The 21,534-nt window shown below is 45.9% G+C and overlaps 1 protein-coding gene across 2 annotated transcripts in view; it reads right to left on the bottom strand.

Annotated features, from left to right (window-relative positions):
- The window catches only part of zeb2b (zinc finger E-box binding homeobox 2b), a 53,177-nt gene that overhangs the window by 10,173 nt on the left and 21,470 nt on the right, over nt 1-21,534 (bottom strand). For both annotated transcript variants that reach the window (XM_056301064.1, XM_056301065.1), the window contains exons 3-6: nt 16,783-17,034; nt 8,243-8,312; nt 4,483-4,671; nt 2,160-2,374 (exon numbers count right to left, since the gene is read on the bottom strand). In XM_056301064.1, the coding sequence (XP_056157039.1) occupies nt 2,160-2,374; nt 4,483-4,671; nt 8,243-8,312; nt 16,783-17,025 (717 nt within the window). In that variant the 5' untranslated portion in view covers nt 17,026-17,034. The remainder of the gene's footprint in view (nt 1-2,159; nt 2,375-4,482; nt 4,672-8,242; nt 8,313-16,782; nt 17,035-21,534) is intronic.

Genomic DNA, 21,534 nt, shown 5'->3' with positions numbered 1-21,534 from the left:
CATCGAACACTCTGCAGCACTGGAGAACGGCTTTATTTCATCTTCTTTTTTTTTCAGCATCAAATCTTAAGTTGACGTGCTGCACTTCAAATAAATGACAGATTTAACATGTTGCCGATTCTCATGATCCCAAGCAACAAGGGGAGATAACTCAACTTGTTTTCCAAATTACTGTGAATTTTCACCAAAAACAGACAGACTGAGGCTGCTCTCTCTTCCGAAATCCAAAAAGTGTGTTTTGATTCAAGGTTGTTTTTTTTTTTGCTTTTTGTTTTTTTATTAAACAGAAATTATGTCAATAATCTGGCAGATTTTTTCTCCAGTCTTCAGAAAGATTAAGGTTAAGATTCAATTCTAGGCTAAACATCTTTTTTTTTAAGTTGGCTATTTTTCGCTCTGCTGTGGGCGGGGAGCCGACTGCTTGTTTGCATATGTATAAACCCTAATTAGTCATATTTGCGCTAATTGGTTAAGAGAAGGAGGAGTATCGGCCTTGTAAACAAATGAGACACAGCAGCACAGAACATGTTTAGAGTTCCTACCCATGGAGACACCACTGTTAACATCTCTATCTACACGTGTCTCACTCCCCAGTCTGCATGTGGTAGTATTTCTACAGACAGACAGATAGACAGATATACAAACATACAGATAAACATACAGAAATGGATATAGCCATGCATGCATGGATGGATGCACAGATGGACAAAAAGACAGATAGATAAAATTAAAAATCAAATGATCTGCTGTATTTCACAGCAACACAACTAAATGAATCAAACCCGAGAAGAAAAGTATAGCTGCAAGCCAATTAACGAACTGGGGTAACAGCCTCCGAGCGAGCAACGGCAGGCTAGCTGGTTTGAATGGGAGCCGACAAGCCCCGGACGGGGGTCTGCAGGGGCCGAGCAACAGCATTGTGATATGAGGACGAGGACGGCGAGCGACCGGCCAGCCCATCTGCTCCCATTTAGACCCAGCTGGTGGATCAGGTGAGGCGCTGGCTGCTGACACAGGATCAAACCAGCCGCGGCCTCAGCCTGTCATCCTTGGTTGAGAGCACACGACACGACACGACAACACACAAAACAAAACACACAATGACACACAATGACAGAAAACAGACCAAATGCTGCGAGCTGATTGGCTGATTGAGCAGGTGTTTTGGTTTCTGGTCAGGCTTTTTCCCCCATATGACACAAGGAACTCAGGACAGCTTCATATGAGGATGTTTCACTGACCATGTGGTAGAAAAAATAAGTCTTGAAAATTGAGGATTTTGTCTTCCTTTCTTTTTCCTCCCAGTTTGGACGTGCCCGGAAAACTCTTTCTTATTATACATATTACACATTATACATACATATGAACTTCTCTTCAGCTAAGGTTTTCGTTCCGAAGCGAATTTAGGACTTTTAAACGAAAAAATACACCTGGGAAAAAAAAAACGACAATGAACATCAGTGTGTGCATCCATACCGGTTATAATCGGTTCAGTTTGTGCAGATCATAATTAACCCTTAATGTGTGAAATGTGTGGGTAAATTTATGTTTTTATTTTTCCAGATTCTGTTTAATTTCTCTTCTTAAAGCCGCCACGCGGGCTAAACGGGCGTGACTGCCGGATGTCTTCACCTCGCCAGGCTCCGAGGTGATTCATGTTAAGTGCCAGCAGACTCACATTATATCTCAGATGTATAGGACATATATCGCTTGAGGAAACCTGAAATATACACAGATGTTTGTGTCATACATGGAGTTAGACGTGGCGGCGGGGGCGGTTTGATGGAGTACTACGACCGAGGCGGTGCCAAAAAGCATATTAAAGAGCAGGAGTGAAGTGAAGTTAAGGAGCTGATAAAAATTTCCAAATTGGATATTAACACAATCATTCGATCGTGAACACGCCACTGGAAAATCATATCAGCGAGGGCCATCAAAAAACCATTTAGGACCTCAATTAAAGTTATTACCATTAAAAGATCTGCATCTTCAAAATGCCATGAAAAATTAATAATGATTGCCAATCAAAAAAAGGGATCATAGCGCATTAGGAATAAAGAGAAAGGGTGGGCGAGATAGACAGACAGTGGGAGAGAGAGGGGTTTTTTTTAAATGAAGGAAGTAAAAAACCAAAAAACAGGAACTTAGCGCCTCCTCACCTGATCCCTTGCCGGCTTGTGCGTGGCCATATGTCTCTCGAGCTGCGTGCGGTAGGCGAAGGTGTAGTTGCACAGCGGGCAGGCGAAGTTCTCCTCGTTCTTCTCATGGCGGTACTTGATGTGCTCCTTCAGCGATGTCAAGCGCTTGTAGCCCCGGTCGCAGTAGGGGCAGGTCAACAGTTGGGCGAAGGCATCTGGCGTTCCAGGTGGCAGGTCTGCACGAAGGAGGAGGGGGGGGGGAGGAGGGGTGGGGGCAGGGGGGTGGGTTAGAGAGAGCGGGCCAAAAGGTCAGCAAATCAATGGCAGCTAATGGGCAGGGTGCCCGGCGTGGTATGGGAGCTATCTCCACAATCTGCTCCACATGAATGCCACGGTTACAGGCTGGCACCCGCCGCACTGAGCCCATACACCCTGCCACACACACACACACACACACACACACAAATATACACACAACACCCCATGCACAGTGGCAGTGCTACTCCCCCACCCTCTCTCTCCCTCTTCTGCCCTTATCCTCGACATAGTAACAGGCATATGATATGTACACAAACACCCAGACAGGCAGACAGACATAGAAGAACAGACATATAGACAGACAGAGACAGACAGACAGATAAATAGATAGATAGATAGATAGATAGATAGATAGATAGATAGATAGATAGATAGATAGATAGATAGATAGATAGATAGATAGATAGATAGATAGATAGATAGATAGATAGATAGATAGATATAAATAGACATAGAAGAACAGACATACAGACAGACAGACTGATAGATAGATAGATTTAAATAGACAGACAGACAGATAGATCGATATAGATAGATAGATAGATAGATAGATAGATAGATAGATAGATAGATAGATAGATAGATAGATAGATAGATAGATAGATAGATAGATAGATAGATAGATAGATAGATAGATAGATAGATAGATAGATAGATAGATAGATAGATAGATATAAATAGACAGACAGTCAGACAGACAGACAGACAGACAGACAGACAGACAGACAGATAGATAGACAGACAGACAGACAGACAGACAGATAGATACAGATAAATAGACAGACAGACAGACAGACAAATAGACAGATAAATAGACAGACAGACAGACAGACAGACAGACAGACAGACAGACAGATAGACAGATAGATAGATAGATAGATAGATAGATAGATAGATAGATAGATAGATAGATAGATAGATAGATAGATAGATAGATAGATAGATAGATAGATAGATAGATAGATAGACAGATAGATATAGATAAATAGACAGACAGACAGATAGATTGATAGCTAGATTGATAAACAGATAGAGAGACAGACAGGAAAACAGACAGACAGACAGGTAAACAGACAGACAGACACTTATTTCCCCATACATTCCTAATTGTTTTTAACTGCCTGCTGCACGTTCGTACCGTTCCCAGTGGCACATTCATCATTTCTGCAGCGTGAATCATGACTCTGTTACCATTCTGAACCTGTTCCTTCTCTCCTTCAGAGGTGCCCTATCTGATTTCAAACCCCCCCCCCGCCCCCCAACGCACAAACGCATGCAAACACATGCATACACACACACACACACACACACACACACACACACACACACACACACACACACACACACACACACACACACACCCTACCCAGCTGTTGCTTAAGATGGTAGGTAAACTCTGAGGCATTCGGCAAATCTGTGAGACCAACAGCTGCCTGCCCATGTCAGACAGACTTGTTGCTGGGTTTTTTTTTGTTCCTTCCAAGCACCCTCTCACTTTTTTTAAACATTACTTGACTGAGATTTCTTGCTAATTACTTTGTTTTTTTGTGTTTTTTTTTAAGATGCACTGTTTCACACTCGAGTGGTCAAAAACCTTCACACATGGGAACCAATATTTTACCCCAATGTCCCAACGCCAGTAGCACTGGAGCTGGTGTGTGTGTATGTGGATACAAAGCTTTGCCCAAGGGCATGTAATTGATATCATCATTGGATTGAACAAAATGCTGATCATTAGCACACTTCAGATTTGGGAGTACTTTCATTATGACAGAATAGTAAAAAAAAGGAAAAAGAAAGAAAGAGAGAGAGAGAGAGAGAGAGAGAGAGAGAGAGAGAGAGAGAGAGAGAGAGAGAGAGAGAGAGCGAGAGAGAGAGAGAGAGAGAGAGGAGAGAGAGAGAGAGAGAGAGAGAGAGAGAGAGAGAGGGAGAGGAAGACATGCTGTAAATGTAAAGAGCCAGACCCTGAAATTAGGCCTGAAGCCCCAGCCGCCTCCCCACTCCCCATACACCCCTGGACCCATACCATTCTCCTCTGGCCCCGTGGCCTCCGGGGTCCCCAGGCGAGACAGCTCCTCGGGGGCCTCGGGGTAAATAATGGCGGTGTCGCCCCTCTGGAGGTACTCTGCGATGCTCACTACGTGGCTCTCGCTGTCGTCCAGCTTCCGCTTGGCGAAGAACTCCTCCAGTTCTGAAGTGCAATCGACGTTTTTGACTGAGAGAGAGACAGACAGACAGAGAGACACAGAGACAGACAGACAGAGACAGACAGAGAAAGAGACAGACAAACAGAGAGAGCGAGAGACAGACAGACAGACAGAGAAAGAAAGAAAGAGACAGACAGACAGACAGACAGACAGACAGACAGACAGAGAAAGAGTCAGACAGACAGACAGTCAGAGAGAGAGAGAGAGAGAGAATGAAATAAATTGCATTAATTTCTTCCCTAGAGAAAATGTCTAGCAGCTGGATACTGGGAACGTCTCACTCAAACTGTAATGAGAAGAAGCACCAGAAGAAATCACTGTGCTGCTTTGGCGGGGTAAATGCATGTCAAACACAGTTTATTTGTCATGTCATGGTGGCAGAAAGGAGACGGACACACATCGTCAGTAGCCAGCGTCAGTATCATCTGTTACACCACTATGTCTAAAATAACATTAGATGACCTAATTTCATCACCGCATGAAATCTGATTGTGAGTTGAGAAGTGTAAAATCCCACTTGTCAGGTTTTTTTTTTGGAAAAGAGGATATAGCCTGGCTTAATCAACAACAGGGCAGTCACGTTTTATGGTATCGACTTTCACACATAAGGTCAATGAAGAGGCTTTTGTTGATTACGTGTTGGACAGATTACCGAGGCCAAACCGCAACACAGCACAAAAAAAAAAAAACCTGAAACAAGCTCTGCCGGAGTGTATCTTAAGCCGGCCAAAGTGCTGAGGCCTCACAATATGTTTTCCTCAAATTATTTTCCTAGTCCCTTCTCTTTGGGGGAAGGTCCTAAGCGGCGCTGCAGATAGCTGCCCGCAAACAAGCCTGCAAACAAACGAAGGAAGCGGTCCAACAGAAATCAGCACAACCCTCATTAGTCAAGGAGATGACGGACATTCAAAGCCACGACCGCTGTTCAGGGACTGCCGGGGTATCGTCTCACCGCCGTTCCCGCCTAAAAACAGGCCACGTTTCATCGGACTTTATCGATGGCGCTCCTTGGTTAATTAGGCTTTTAGACCGCGAGCCAAGGTGAAGCCCAAAGAGTGATTTGTTAGGCCGTGATGACTTTGCGGTCCAATTTGCAAAAGGTCAAGGTAGTAGATATTTGGTTGTCAAAAAAGAAAAAAAGGCACGCAAATGTCATCGGTGCCAATGGATCTTTTTGATAAACCGCGATAGCATAACTCACGGCGCTCTCATTAGACGGTCCCTGGTGCGGTTTGTAAACCTTTAACGTGACTGTGGGAGACGTAACTGGAATAACAGCAGCGCCGCCCAGACATAACTCACGTGCCGCTTTGGCAGTTTTTAGTGCTTCTTCTAGTAATGACCAATTACAATTTAAACGCAAAACGACTTTGCCGTTTTCAGATTTACAGCGAGCCAAAAGCCCTGCATCTTAAAAATAATCTTTTTTCCCCCTTTAAATCAGTTTTTCTTCTCCTCCGCTTTCTCTCTGTTCATCACCTGCAGCTAACTCGCTCATATGTGGTGATTTTAGTGCCAAAAGGGAAACCGACCCCTGCTGTCCTTCAGCTTTACGGTTCTGACCTTTGACCTGTTCCATGCTGCTGCTAGTAACATGTGTAATGTACCGCACTGTGTACTGCTTGTTTAAAATGCTCTGGATCAGGCACTGCACACATAACCCCATAATCCTGGATGGAAAACATTTGTTTTGCCTGAAAAATGGGGGGGGGGGGCTTTGCTCAAACATCCATACACACACACACACACACACACACACCACACACACACACACACACGGCATATGTTCACACAGAGACACATGCTCACCACTATGCCATCCTCCACACATGCAGAAACCAACTTGCTTCATGTTGAATTATTGTCAGCGTGTGTGTTTAAGGCGCGGTGAGTGTGTTGTGGAGTGGCTCGGTTTCTAACGACGGCGGCTGGGCCGGTTGTCAGGATGCTCAGGATGACATCATGGAAGCCAACGGAACGGGGCTGCAGCTCAGCATCGCTGGCCAAATGAAACATGGCAGGTAGGATTCAATTCCACCAGGAGCAGGCAGAGGAACGCAATCACTCATGAAGACAAACAGGAACTCATACGCACGCATGCACGCACACACACACACACACACACACACACACACACACACACACACACACACACACCTAATGTTCTCTCTTTTACTCCCCATCATTGGTGGAAAATATTGTGTATTCTTACAGTATCTGTACTTATATATAAATATATCAGTGTAGTAAATTTCAGAGGCTCTTGGTTTTTATTTCATTACATTTCAAAGTAAACACCTATACTTTTTACTCCACCACATTTCTAACACAACCCAGTTATGGAAAAGTAAAAATCAGGGTTTATATGTGTATATGTGCCGGAACCACGGAGATTTGATTGATTGAGCCAATTAAGACAGAACACTGAAAAGTTCTAGAAGTAAAATCTTAATCACTGTTTTTCAAATTTAGCAATACTGCCATATCTACTTGGCATTTATTTGGTATTCAAGTCAATTTGTAAACAAACCCATCTCATTGTCATTAATTCAGCCTATAGTGTCGAAACTTAGTTTTAGCTAGTATATCTAAAAATACAGAATAATCCGGGATTGGTTCATCACACATCTGAAAGGACCGCTGATGCAGGACTGCTCATCGACGATTATATAGGGCCAATACTTTGAGAATTACTGTGACATCTATGCCGTTTTACTTGTAATCTACATGTAATCTTGGCACACGTGAGCACTCACCTGTAGAGCAAGAGGTACAGTAATCATACTTTAACCTGTATTATAGGCTCTGTCATAACCGGGTACTGACTGATGTACTTTTACTTTTAATACTTTATGTACATTCAACAGCAAGTACTGAAAAATGTTTGCTTGAGTAGAAACGTCGATGTGGTACGTTCACTTTTACCAGAGTAGTTGTGTGTCGGGGTATTTGCACTTTTCTTTTTTGGGGGGGATTTTTCCCCTTTTTCCACCCAATTGTATCCAGCCAACTACCTCACTCTTCCGAGCCGTCCTGGGCGCTGCTCCACCCTCTCTGCTGATCTGGGGAGGGCTGCAGACTACCACATGTCTCCTCCGATACATGTGGAGTCGCCAGCTACTTCTTTTCACCTGACAGTGAGGAGTTTCACCAGGGGGACGTAGCGCATGGGAGGATCATGCTATTCCCCCCAGTTCCCCCTCACCCCCGAACAGGTGCCCCGACCGACCAGAGGAGGCACTAGTGCAGCAACCAGGGCACATACCCACATCCGGCTTCCCACCCGCAGACACGGCCAGTTGTGTCTGTAGGGACGCCTAACCAAGCCGAAGGTAACACGGGGATTTGAACCGGCAATCCCCGTGTTGGTAGGCAAAGGAATAGACTGCCACGCCAGCCGGACGCCCTATTTGTACTTTTCTACTTAAGTAAAAGGTCTGAGTACTTCTTCTCCCACTGCTGGTAGCATTAAGATCCAATGTAAACAAAGGTTACCATTAATTAACTGTTAATTGAAAGCGGTTGGGAATGTCACATAGTAAATGTGCTATATCGATGAAGTTTGACTGAGCGACTCACCTGTACCATTTCCAACCGCCTGAAGAGTGGCGTCGGGCCCCAGGGCGTCAAAATCATCCTTCATTTCATCTGAGAAAGAGACATCAAGAGGGGAAGAAGGAGAAAAGAGAGAAGAGGGGGTGAGCCTTTCAAGCGTGCGGACAACAACAACAGCAAATAAACAAACAACAAGAAACAATATGGCTCCATGCTCGCGGTGAAAGAGCAACGGAGTTGTGTTGCTTCTTAATGAATGCTATCAACCTGGCCAGACAGCCAGTTATTTACCTTTGACATGACAACAAGCGGCGGTGGGGCGGGATGGGGGCTTCAGTCGCCAAACAGAGTGATTAAATACAGCACAGAACACATCCACCTGAGCAATCAGAGAAGCCCGGCCAACAGAAACACACAGTCGGGGCTTATTACCAGCCGGCTTGTTTTCCTGGGCTGCTTCACCATCACAGCCGGCTTTAACGTACATCATGTGGTGGCTGCTTTTTAATTCAGAAGTTCCTTTGGAATTCGCTTGTTTCTCGAGTGTGAGTTGTGTGTCTATGTACTAGATTTGTTTTCCTCCTTCCTGTTTCTCCATCAATCTATCTATCTATCAAGTTGAATGGACATAATGAATTAACCCTCAATTAAACAAAAAGCAAAAGACATTAAATAGAATACTGTAATATGTAATCTCTATCCGTCCGTCCATCCATCCATCCATCCATGTATTGTCATCTTTATATGGCATTTGCTGGCATTCAACAACAGCTGTATGCAATTAATTATATTTATATATATTATATACATTTTGTTGTACAGTGTATACTATTTCGCTGTAGCCTACACAAGCTAGCGGCAAACCAGGAAGTAATGGTTGCAGTTTTCCCATTCACCCACTGTCTGCCAGTTACATCAACGGTGGACGATTTTTGCACTACTCAGTATTACGGCTGCTAATGGAGTGTTACCCCTGCAACATATACGTATATAGAGATAATGTTGAAAACTGTGGGGGGCGCCTGGGTGGCATGGTGGTCTATTCCGTTGCCTACCAACACGGGAATCGCCAGTTCAAAACCCCGTGTTACCTCTGGCTTGGTTGGGCGTCCCTACAGACACAACTGGCCATGCCTGAGGGTGGGAAGCCAGACGTGGGTGTGTGCCCTGGTCGCTGCACTAGCGCCTCCTCTGGCCGGTCGGGGGAACTGGGGGGAATAGTGTGATCCTCCCATGCGCTACGTCCCCCTGGTGAAACTCCTCACTGTCAGGTGAAAAAAAGCAGCTGGTGACTCCACATGTACCGGAGGAGACGTGTGGTAGTCTGCAGCCCTCCCCAGATCGGCAGAGGGGGTGGAGCAGTGACCGGGACAGCTCAGAAGAGTAGGGTAATTGGCCAATTACAATTGGGGAGAAAAAGGGAGAACAAATCCCCCCCCAAAAAAGTGACTGTCTTCCTTTAAGAAACAAAGGGAATAGAACTCAAAACCTGAGTAGTGTCCTAGTTGTTAGGACATTCTGCATACTTGAAGTATGAACTTATACTGCATACTACTGAGGCATAATATGCAGTGTGCATGTCACAGTTTTTGGACCGACATCCAAGCAGAAGAGACCCTTAATAACACCAGAACAGGAGCTTTGTTGTTGTTCACTTGGTTTTAGCCTGATCTCTTTATTTACAGTTAAAATATATTTTTATTATGCCGTTCTTAAGAAAACGCATTTGAAATTGCCGGCGCCAGCTGCATCTCCTCCTGCTTCGCTGTCCACCATATTGCTTTGGAAAATTACTAAAAGGTGCAAATAATTATGGGATGGTTTTGATTGTTTGTGACCATATGCTCCATACTTAATATTTTTTGTATATGCAGTATGCATACAGACTAAATAATGTGCACAGTAACTTCGGGTCTACACAGGTCCAGCAGTATTATTACCAGGCGCCACCTTTACCAGCCAGGTCCTCACTGCTCACCAGGGTGATGCTACACGGTCTGTAGTAACACAGGTAAACAACTTAGCAAAAGAAAGAAAGAAAGGAGGACCGGTTTCTGACATTGGGTGAACTATTTCCCCTGCCGTGGTCAGCGGGGAGGACACCGTCTGGACAGTTAACTTACCGAAGCCTCAGAACCTCCTTCCTGCCCTGCTGTAAAAATTAAATCAAGATGCTTCCGAGAACATGGGGGCCTCGGATTAGGAAAAAAAAAAGCTAACCGAAAACCTGCATTGTGCTCCTCTCTCTCTGTCTCAGTCTCTCCCACCAGTTGTGCTGTTGTCCCTGTAAGGACAGTCCATGTGAGCAGTAACGGGGGATTTGTCTGAAGACCAGTTCACGGCACCTCATGGCTCTGATCCTGGTGCTTTTAAAGTAGGACCGCCTCCAGACTTCAGTGTATTGTGTATTAAGCAACATAATTTCTAACACACACTGATGTCAGTTTGTAATACACAGGCCCCATCGAACTTTCCTGAATGTTCATGTGACTTTGTGTAAATGTTGTGTGATATCCACCAGTCACAGACAGCAACACATCCTGTCAAGTTCACTCATGACAAGTGAAAACCTGAATGACAAAATATAAAATATAAAGATGATGGTTCTGGTTTTGATTCTGATGTTGAAACTGGGTTGTGATACCAGGTGTATGTGTGTGTGTGTGCGTGCGCGCACATGTTGGAGTGTGTGTGTGTGTGTGTGTGTGTGTGTGTGTGTGTGATAATATTTGTGTTACCCTGCTAATGTCACAGTGAGAGCCCACAAGGACAAGAGAACAAACCAAAGTAACAGGATTTGGAGGAAAACTGTGGTCTTCATATTCAAACATGCAGAAAAAAAACAACACAAATCAAGATGTGTTTTCTATGGTGAACGTACATGTACCACAATCAGCACATTCTGACAAACCCACCCAACACTGTTGTGCAACATTCAACTTGTTTTTGTCAAGGGATTTTTGCATCTCCTGAAAATTACATTAAAACCTACAGGCACATTGAAGCGATGCAAATTACAACTACACAAAATGAATACAAAAATCCAAAACCAATCCTCCACTGCAGATAAAAAGGCACCCATGAGGATCCGGACATCAGCTCGTACAGAAACCGGCCCCTCTACCCTGACAGTGGACGGAGAGCTTCTCTTGCTCCTTCCTTCACATGTGGGTGTCCTCGTCAGCACTCGGGTGTTTGCTTTGGGCGATCACATTTGGCCGCATACTTTGGGGCTGACTCAAGGCAGCATAACCAGTGGGATTAACCGGCCTTGCCCTTCTCCCCTGTTTGCCTTGGAGAGAGCTCCTGTTATCTGCGGTGCGAGGGAGGGAAGGCTTCTTCCAGCAGGAGGTGAGCTAAGACCACTCACACCTCATTTCATCCTCCCCTGGCACACACGCACACGCCGCCGGCCGTGCCAGTCCTGTGATGCACTTCTGTCTGAACTGTCTTGTTACAGACAAAGTGGCATTCTGGTTGAGAGATAATGGGAGATGGCTGCCTTGATTTGTCTTCCTGTGTCTGATAAATGTGTCTGTCTGTGCCTGGTCCTGTGTTGTTGCTTAATGGGCAGAGCGTGGCTCTATCATTGCCAGGGTGAGTGGCTGAATTCATTTAGCGCCATGGCAGAACCGCATGCAATCGCCGTGGCTCGGAAAAAATACTTTGTGTAAAAGCACTGGGACAAGATGGCAGATGTTGTTTTTTTGGTTATGTAAGCCACATTAACAGGCTTAAAAGGGGGCAGGTGTGCGCCTCCTTGATGGACAGTGGTTAAAAGCCTGTCTGACGGTTTTAAAATCATACAGAAATCCCCCTATCATCTTGTTTCAAGAGCAATTAACTCATCAAAAACTATGTAAGATTATTTTACGTGATCCCCCCCTTTTTCTCCCCAATTGTATTCTTCCGAGTCATCCCGGTCTCTGCTCCACCCCCTCTGCCGATCTGGGGAGGGCTGCAGACTACCACATGCTTCCTCCCATACATGTGGCGTCATCAGCCGCTTCTTTTCACCTGACAGTGAGGAGTTTCACCAGGGGGACGCAGCTCGCAGGAGGATCACGCTATTCCCCCCAGTTCCCCCTCCCCCCCGAACAGGCGCCCCGACTGACCAGAGGAGGCGCTAGTGCAGCGACCAAGACACATACCCACATCCGGCTTCCCACCCGCAGACACGGCCAATTGGGTCTGTAGGAACGTCCGACCAAGCCAGAGGCAACATGGAGATTTGGACCGATCAGCCCTGTGCTGGCAGGCAACAGAATAGATCGCCACGCCACCCGGACACCCCCCGTGATTAAAGAATATCTCGTTTTAATAAATCTTATCTCATTGAAATATCGTAGCACATTGGTTTGCTTTACTTGAATACTAAGCTTGATTGCATCCCACTTCTGACACGGCATGTTCGCAGCGGGGGAATATTTTGGCCCGACTGTATTTCCATCTTAACAGTATTGATGATGTTTATGAGGAAAACAGCTCAGTTTTTACAGCAACGCAGTTTCAGCGGAACATCGCTGTGGCTGATGCGAGAGTCTTCCTCTGCACGTTCATCCCGAATCGACCATGGCATGCAGGACATCCTCGTGACTGTGACTCTAGAGAACTAAATAACACAAAACCTTACTTACTTTTGACCTACATACAAGCAACCAGAACATTTCTCCTCACACCAAAGAAAGACCAAGAATTTAAAAAAAAAATTTTTTTCTGCCAAAACAGTTCCCTCAGTGGACAGGATGTGAAGCACAGCGCTGGTTAAAAAAAGGCGGGGACCGAGGCCGTAAACACAAGGTGGAACGAATGTTCATGAAAATCCTATGGACGTACCCGGCAGAAGGTTAAAGGGGAAAAGGAAAAACATCGGGCAAGGCTGAAGGGGAGACGAGCGGGTGATTTATTTGATCATCTCCCTCGGCCGTAATGATAATGATGTCATGTGTTCCAGCACACGGCGTCCAGCCCCCTGGCGAGGCGAGGCGCCCGTCAAGGACGAACGCCGTGCATGGACCCTGGACTGCAGCAGGGTAACTTTTAAATGGTGCTCTTCCCCTTGAAACCTGGTGGTGCTGCAGACACAAAGGGCCCCAAAAACTTGTTACGGTTAAAGGTTTCACTCTTTGATCCATCCATCCATCTATCTATCTATCTATCTATGTATCTATCTATTTATCTATCTATCTATCTATCTATCTATCTATCTATCTATCTATCTATCTATCTATCTATCTATCTATCTATCTATCTATCTATCTATCTATCTATCTATCTATCTATCTATCTATCTATCTATCTATCTATCTTTTTTGACTGATAAATCCCCAAAATCTTAATTTTCTAAACTTTTCTAGACTTTCCAGACCTGTGTGAGAGAAAAAGAGCGATAGAGAGGTAGCGAGAGAGAGAGCGAGCAAGAGAGAGATGGAGGGGGAGAGAAAGAGAGGGAAGGCGGGAGGGAGGGAGAGAGATACAGAGAAAGAGAGGGAGGGAGAGAGCGCGAGAGAGATGGAGAGAGAGTGAGAGAAAGAAAGAAAGTGTGTGACAGCGTGAGACAGAGAGAGAGAGAGAGAGAGAGAGAGAGAGAGAGAGAGAGAGAGAGAGAGAGAGAGAGAGAGAGAGAGAGAGAGAGAGAGAGAGAGAGAGAGAGAGAGAGAGAGAGGGACGGTGTGTGTGTCCCGGACTGAGAGAGGCACGGGGGGGGGGGGGGGAAGTCGACCTTATCTCAGACTAAAGCTATGTGCTGAGGTATCAATGTAGACACTAAGGCACCGGCGAGGGCAAAAAAAGAGAGAAAAAATAAATAAAGAAAAAAAGAAAAAGGAAGACAGGAAGAAAAAAAAAGGTCTGAGAAACACAGCACCCACGAGATTGGGAAAGAGACTCCCAAGTGCTCTAATGAACTCGCTCTCCGAAATATGGCAGACGCTTTATCACACGAGAAGCACATTATCAGGGAATTGCAACATAGTTGAATTACAGACATAACGGCTCCGCAGGTCTTTATCAAATAAACAATTACCGTATGCAACGACAGCTTGTTTATCCTTTATCTTGATTCATTCACTAAACCCTCTCTGCCACAGAGCCAGGCCCACTGTGAACTGTTGTTTGCAGGACGTAAATGTTGATATCTGCTAAGCCCCCCCCCCTTTGGTCTGCCCTAATAAATGTGCAATTTTCCCGCTGTATTAAAATTTAAGACTGCTGAACGTTCCTGCATTTTTCGGCACTCTGCACAGCTAGTTCATTAGCAGAAATGAATAGCAAAAGCCCGGCTCATTTAAATGGGCTGTCTTACATGAGTTCTCACCGTACTCTGTTGCTGTCACATGCTTCCAAGAATCATTGACTCTTATTATACATGTAAATGGCTATCATAAAAATAAAAATTTCATTTAAGATTGTTAATGACTTTTTGCAGCAGTCTGGCTTCCTTTAATGATCACACCCTGCCCCCTAATTAAAAGTATTTATCTTTCAAGCATCCGAGACCGGGCCATCGCTATCACAGTTGTCCAACAAAAGGAGACGAGGAAGTCAGATTGCATTCTGGGTAGGTATCACCTGCATGGGATTAACAAGGTTATTAGAGCAGACGGCAGCAGGTCATTACATGGCATTAATAACCAGGCGACGGCTGATTCAAAATGTTGAACCGTAAACTGTGACACGGCGAGCGTGGAGGGGGTTGACGCGGCGTCAAGTCTTTTGTCTTGTCTGTCAACTAAAACATGAAATCGACGAGGTCCCGACAAACTCCATCCCCGACTTCTGACTGTCTGGTTCTCATTGTTTAGTGGCTGTTTTTTAGAGTTTGCGGATTCCTTGATTGTCGTTGGTTTTGGCTGACAGCGGCGCAGGACTTCATCCAAGTACGAGCCAAATGGTGCTTCAGCTCCCAGAGAAGCTGTTTATCATGTCTGTCTGCTGACGCTCGATCTGGCCTTCACGTTAATGCCCATACCACTCTGTGTGTGTGTGTGTGTGTGTGTGTGTTTGTGAGATAGGCCTGGCTCAAGCACTGTTTGTGAACACTTTGTGTGGTTTGTTTTTGGTTACTTGGGTGCCAGACGGGCGGGGTTTAAAGCGTGGGACAGTACTGTAACTGGCAGGGTGCAGAGTGAGTGGTAGACGCATGTGGAACTACATATAAAGTTGGGTTCGTATGGCTCTGTGTGACCGACAGCTTACTTGACTTTGTATGAATAGTCCTAATTTAATAAATCCAACATATATAACACTAGATTTTCAAGGTTATAGTTCTAAAAGATGACGCTTCAAATTCGGTGAGGTCAAAGGTCAACCATGGCAGCATCACTATCGTTTTCGTTTGATTAAATTGCAGGTTTGTCAATCAAAAAAATGTGCTATGGTTTATTACAACTTTTATGGGGGGGGGGATTTCCCCCCCCTTTTTTCTCCCTAATTGTACTTAGCCAATTACCCCACTCTTCCGAGCCGTCCCGGTCTCTGCTACGCCTCCTCTGCCGATCTGGGGAGGGCTGCAGACTACCACATGTCTCCTCTTAATACATGTGGAGTCGCCAGCCACTTCTTTTCACCTGACAGTGAGGAGTTTCACCAGGGGGACGTAGCGCGTAGGAGGATCACGCTCTTCCCCCCAGTCCCCCCCCCCCCCCGAACAGGTGCCCCGACCGACCAGAAGAGGCGCTACTGCAACGACCAGGACACATAACCCACATCTGGCTTCCCACCGGCAGAGACGGCCAATTGTGTCTGTAGGGACGCCCGACCAAGCCGGAGGTAACACGGGGATTTGAATCGGCGATCCCCGTGTTGGTAGGCAATGGAATAGACTGTTATGCGACCCGGACGCCCTCTATTACAACTTTTTGCTTTTGTTTTATCTTGAAAGCATAGCTGCCAGGTCCTTCAAAGGGAAACAATCACAATTTAATTTCTCTCTCTCTCTCTCTCTCTCTCTCTCTCCATTTACAGCATGTAGGGATGACACTCCATTAGCAGCCATAATACTGTGCAGTTCTCTATGTCTCCGAAACCCCGCCCAACTTACTTGGTTGGTAATGTTATTACTTCCTGGTTTGCCGTTACGTTCTGTGGGCTACAATGAAATGGACTGAGGGTGCCTCTGTAGCCGAATGGTTACAGTGCATACCACATGGTCGCAACCGTCGCCGGTTAGATTCCAGCCAGCGCCCTTTGTTGCATGTCTTACCCCATCTTTGTCTTTCCCATTTCCTGTCTGCCTCTTCAGTGTCACTGTGTAATAAAGGCAGAAAAATGCCAAAAAAAGAAATAGACTACACTGTGTAAGGAAATACAAATAACCCCATTTACAGCTATTGTAGCAAATGCCACTAAATGTCATATAAAGATGGGAAATCACAGATTGTCCTCCGATGACATAACCGGCAGACACTGTTCCACACTTTTTGAAATTTGGTAGCGTTTCATAGACTGCTCAGTATTATGGCTGCTAATGAATTGTTATATCAGGTGGAAAATCATTGATTGTTAAGAGATGGCTAAGTGAACCTCTCAGTTTTCTTGTCTGAGTAGTTTAAGGTGCCTCACACGGTACCATCGACCGAGGCGCTGAGCATGTCGTTGTCGTGCCAGATGTGCTCCACACCACTGTCCCTCATCTCATCGTCCTCTTCATCCTTGGCGAGCAAGCCGTGGCTCTCGGCCCGCGGGGAGGCCTCGGGGTTGGTGAGGCTGGCCGGGCTGCCTGTGCCGTTGATCTGGGCTTCCTCCTCGGACACGGGGAGCTTGTCCTCCTCCTCCGTCTCTGAGCCCGTCTCCACCACCCTTCTCATAGTTCAGTGCTGTTTCAAAGACAAAAAATAAAATAAAAATGAGGTCAAAACAGACATTTAGGAAAGAAGGCGGAGTCAAACTGTTGAGGACTTAGAAATGCATTGGGGTGTAAAACAACCGTCTTTGACTATGTGGGGTGTGATATTGATCCTTTCACTTGTGCGGATTGCTCTTTTACGCATTTCGAAATTGCTTGATGTGGATTATGACCAGCGTTGAAGCTGCATTAAGATGTCAGTAGCAAGCTGTATTTGCCCCTTGTATTTGTGCTCTTGTTGCGAGGTGGGGGCAGCATCTGCACCAGAGTCGATAGCAAAGTAATTCATGAAAATTCACTAATATGTTGAACTATGTAATAACTTCATCATATATGTAATTTCTTCTTATATTATTCAATATACTTTGATGGACTGGCGGCCTGTCCAGGGTGTTTCCCTGCCTTCCGCCCAATGACCCGCTGGGATAGGCTCAGCATCCCGCGACCCCAATTAGGTTAAGCGGCTTGGATAATGGAATGGAATGGAATTACTCAATATATTTCAAAGACAGAATGACTGACCAACAGGATACCAAACTATTCATTTCCCAAAGACTAAAATGAATGGATCTGAATGTAGTGTGATCACGTTGGAGGTCTATAATGATGTTGTCTTGTCTACTAGACGCTGGTTTACTTGTAGAACAAGAACTGTGTTTTGAAATTAAATAGGGCTATTTCACATTGTTGTCTTTTTAAACAAAATGGGTCCCCCCCCCCTTTTATTCTCCCCAATTGCACTTGGCCAATCATCCCACTCTTCCGAGCTATCCTGGTCGCTGCTCCTCCCTCCTCTGCTGATCTGGGGAGGGCTACAGACTACCACATGCCTCCTCCGATACATGTTGAGTCACCAGCCGCTTCTTTTCACCTGACAGTGAGGAGTTTCACCAGGGGGGACGTAGCGCATGGGAGGATCACGCTATTCCCCCCAGTTTCCCCTCCTCCCTGAACAGGGCGCCCCGACCGACCAGAGGAGGTGCTAGTGCAGTGTGGCTACCCATCCACAGACATGGCCAATTGTGTCTGTAGCGATGCCTGACCAAGCCGGAGGTAACACGGGGATTCGAACCGGCGATCCCCGTGTTGGTAGGCAACAGAATAGACCCGCTATGGTACTCAGATGCCCCTCAGGACTGGTTATTAACGGTGACTGTTGAAGGTATTGTAATTCCGCCCCTTTTGCCCTACCACCCTCTGTTGAACATCCAGGATACTGAAGCTAATTCTCTATCTACCGTTACACCCAGATACTCTGGAAAAACTGCATCAACAAAATGACAAAAACTCAAATGTAAAGTGTAGAAGGATTCACCCAGTGACTTGATTTGAAAACTAGTTTCACTCCTAGACTGAAAAGTCAGCCCTCATCACTCGTTACTGCGTGGTCCAAGGGCAGAGGGCATTTATTTGGTCTTACTTATTTGTTTTTTTCTTGGGGGTTACGGCCCAATTACGGCATCCATGGCTGGAATTTGGATCTTAACCGCAGCAGTGGGCAGACAGCTGTCGGGGTAGGACGTTGTGCCAAAATAGCCACTAATTTTCAGTCCTGCTCACATGTCTGGGATGCCAGCGAGCTGCACCTTTCAGGAAAGCCCTGCTCTGAAGCATAGTGGTCGTGTCTCAGATGCTCCGCATGGCAAATATTGTGTTACAAATGTCATTGCTATGCAGACAAAAGCCTTAACCTATAGTGCTTGGGAATATTCATCATGTCTAACCCTCTGAGGTTTTGGCTGTGGGTCATTCTCATCACCAGTGAACTGTGAATGAAGATTTTGTAAAATATGAACGTGTATAGATGAGGCACATTTATGCATGCACAATGCGGGTGCACACGCACATTTATAAAATAACTCCTAAGAAGCAGCAGTGCCCACCATTTCCACAATACTCCGCTCCCAGACACATGTCTGCTTTTCTTAAAAATAGATGGCCTGTAAATAAAGGCTGTGAACTCAATCAAAGGTGGCTCGCTTTGAGAATTAGTCACCGCTGTTTGCCTGGGTCTGCTTCTTGGGGGTCTATTCGCAGCAATGTATCTCCAGCCGTGAAGATGGGCCGGAGACTGGAGAGATACAAACATCACAGCATCTCAGCTCGGGAGACACTGCATCATACGGGGACCAAAACTGACTGGAAGTGTCAAAAGAAATGTCCTCTAGGGACAGCTTATCACAACATACCATAACAGAAGGAAATACATTTGCTGTCCTGATGTTAAGGGACTTCCTCGTGAAAGCAGCTAGTGGTTTAATCAATTTTTGACGTTTTCCTTTCATTGGATTTATGATTATACCTCATAAAATGAGCAACAAATTGTTGCGGGAGTGTTAATTTGCCAACTCTCAGTTTCATCTGACAACTCGCGGGCTAAATAAAACCAGGATTCATATCTAATATCACTCAGATGGTGAGGTCTGACTTTTGTTTTATGCCATGTATATAAGCTGAGTCCAGATTACATGACGTTTCCCCTGACACGCCACGCCTCACTCAACCTATTGCGATGCAACGGCAAAATGAACCACCCACAACAAGCTGCATGTTAGACCAGCTGAAGCACGAGGTTCCTAGACCCGAAAGCAGACCAAGTTCACACGCGTTTTCTCTTCCCAGCATCGTACGTATCCGAACGTCAGCCTTGTGTAACATCTCCTCCAAATAACACGTCTGCATACAATCAACTGGCTCGCACTTGCCTTCCATGAACAACTGCACAACAGGTGCAAATTAAAATGAAAAATAGGGCTTTCAAATGCAGGGGGTGGGGGTGGGGGTGTCTCTGGGTGCAGGCGGCGGGTGGGTATGGAGGGGAGATGGGGGCGCTGACCTGCTCTGAATTCCAATTGACGGAGGAAACAAAACCTTTTGAGGAGGTGTGATCACAAGGGCTTAGGCAAGTTCAGACTCAGCAAATCTCCTCGGACACGACAAACAAGAGAAACGCGGAGAGGAGGGACCATGAGCAGCGAGACACCTAGACAGCCCCTGGGTGGTCCACGTACCTCGGTACAAGCTGCATACTTCTCTTCCAAGGAATTAATTAATCTATTTATTTACTGGTAAAATAATACAGCCCGCCCATTTCGGACAGCAAAGCAAAATGCAACATAACTTATTGACTCGTCTGTAGCTCTATATTTGATAATCCAGTCAGTACAAGTGCTGTCATGTTATCAAGCAAGGACTTAAGATGTTGTCTTGGACTGGGATAGCCTGTGTGTGTTCATTAAGGAATACAATACAACTTTATTAAGACCTTCAGGGTTATTGATTTTTGCCTCAAACAAAATAAAATCTTTCCTTGGATTTGTCATTTTGCACCGAAGGCAAGGCAAGTTTATTTATGAAGCACATTTCATAGGCAAGTCAAATGAAAGTGCTTTACATAAAGGCCCAAAAGGACATTAAATAAGAGATACACACCAAGATTCAGATTAAATAACAAGAAGAACATGTGAAGAATAAGATAAAGCTGGCCATGTTCCTCTAAACTCCATCACCCCACCGACTGAACGCCCTTTAACTTTATGGGGTGGAGGCCTCCTCGCAGGCTGGTGGAGAAAAATAAAAGGGTGCTGTGAACCCGTCCCTGTGAGTCTGATCTCTGGGTGCCGATTCAATGAGGATGAATGAAATTATCTTAGGCTGGACAGGTCTTAAAGGGCCCATTCTTCCTTTCATAGAACGGACTGCGGAGCTGTCACTACCCGATCTGGACCGGAAACCTGTTTTGTTCCAACCTCAACCTTAACCCAACCTTAATCATGCTTACCCTGCGCACTGCATGAGCCAACAATAACATTACGGCACATGCATAGAACAAATCGGGTTTCCGGTACGGATCGGGAAGTTACAGGAGCCTCGTTTTTGTTGAGCGGCAGGTCTACGACAGCAAAGGTGCACCATTGTGACTCGTATGCTGAAAATGTGGACAAACACTACTTACGTTCCTTTTTTGGGGGGCAGGGATTCCCCCCCCTTTTTTCCCCCCTCCCCAATTGTATCTGGCCAATTACCCCAGTCTTCTGAGCCATCCCGGTCACTGCTCCACCCCCTCTGCCGATCTGGGGAGGGCTGCAGACTACCAGATGCCTCCTCCCATACATGTGGAGTCACCAGCCGCTTCTTTTCACCTGACATTGAGAAGTTTCTACCAGGGGGACATAGCACATGGGAGCATCATGCTCTTCCCCCCAGTTCCCCCTCCCCCCCGAACAGGCGCCTCGACCGACCAGAGGGAGGCGCTACTGCCAGCGACCAGGGCAACATACCCACGTTTGGCTTCCCACCCGCAGAGACTGCCAATTGTGTCTGTAAGGGACGCCCAGCTAAGCCGGAGGTAACACGGGGATTCGAACTGGCGAATCCCCGATGTTGGTAGGCGACGGAATAGACTGCCACACCACCCGGACGCCCCACTATTTGTGTTTCTGTGGTACCTTCACACAATATCCTGTAGTTC

This window comes from Lampris incognitus, chromosome 21, assembly GCF_029633865.1.
Source record: "Lampris incognitus isolate fLamInc1 chromosome 21, fLamInc1.hap2, whole genome shotgun sequence".
Lineage (NCBI taxonomy): Eukaryota > Metazoa > Chordata > Actinopteri > Lampriformes > Lampridae > Lampris > Lampris incognitus.
This window is presented reverse-complemented; position numbering and strand designations above follow the sequence as displayed.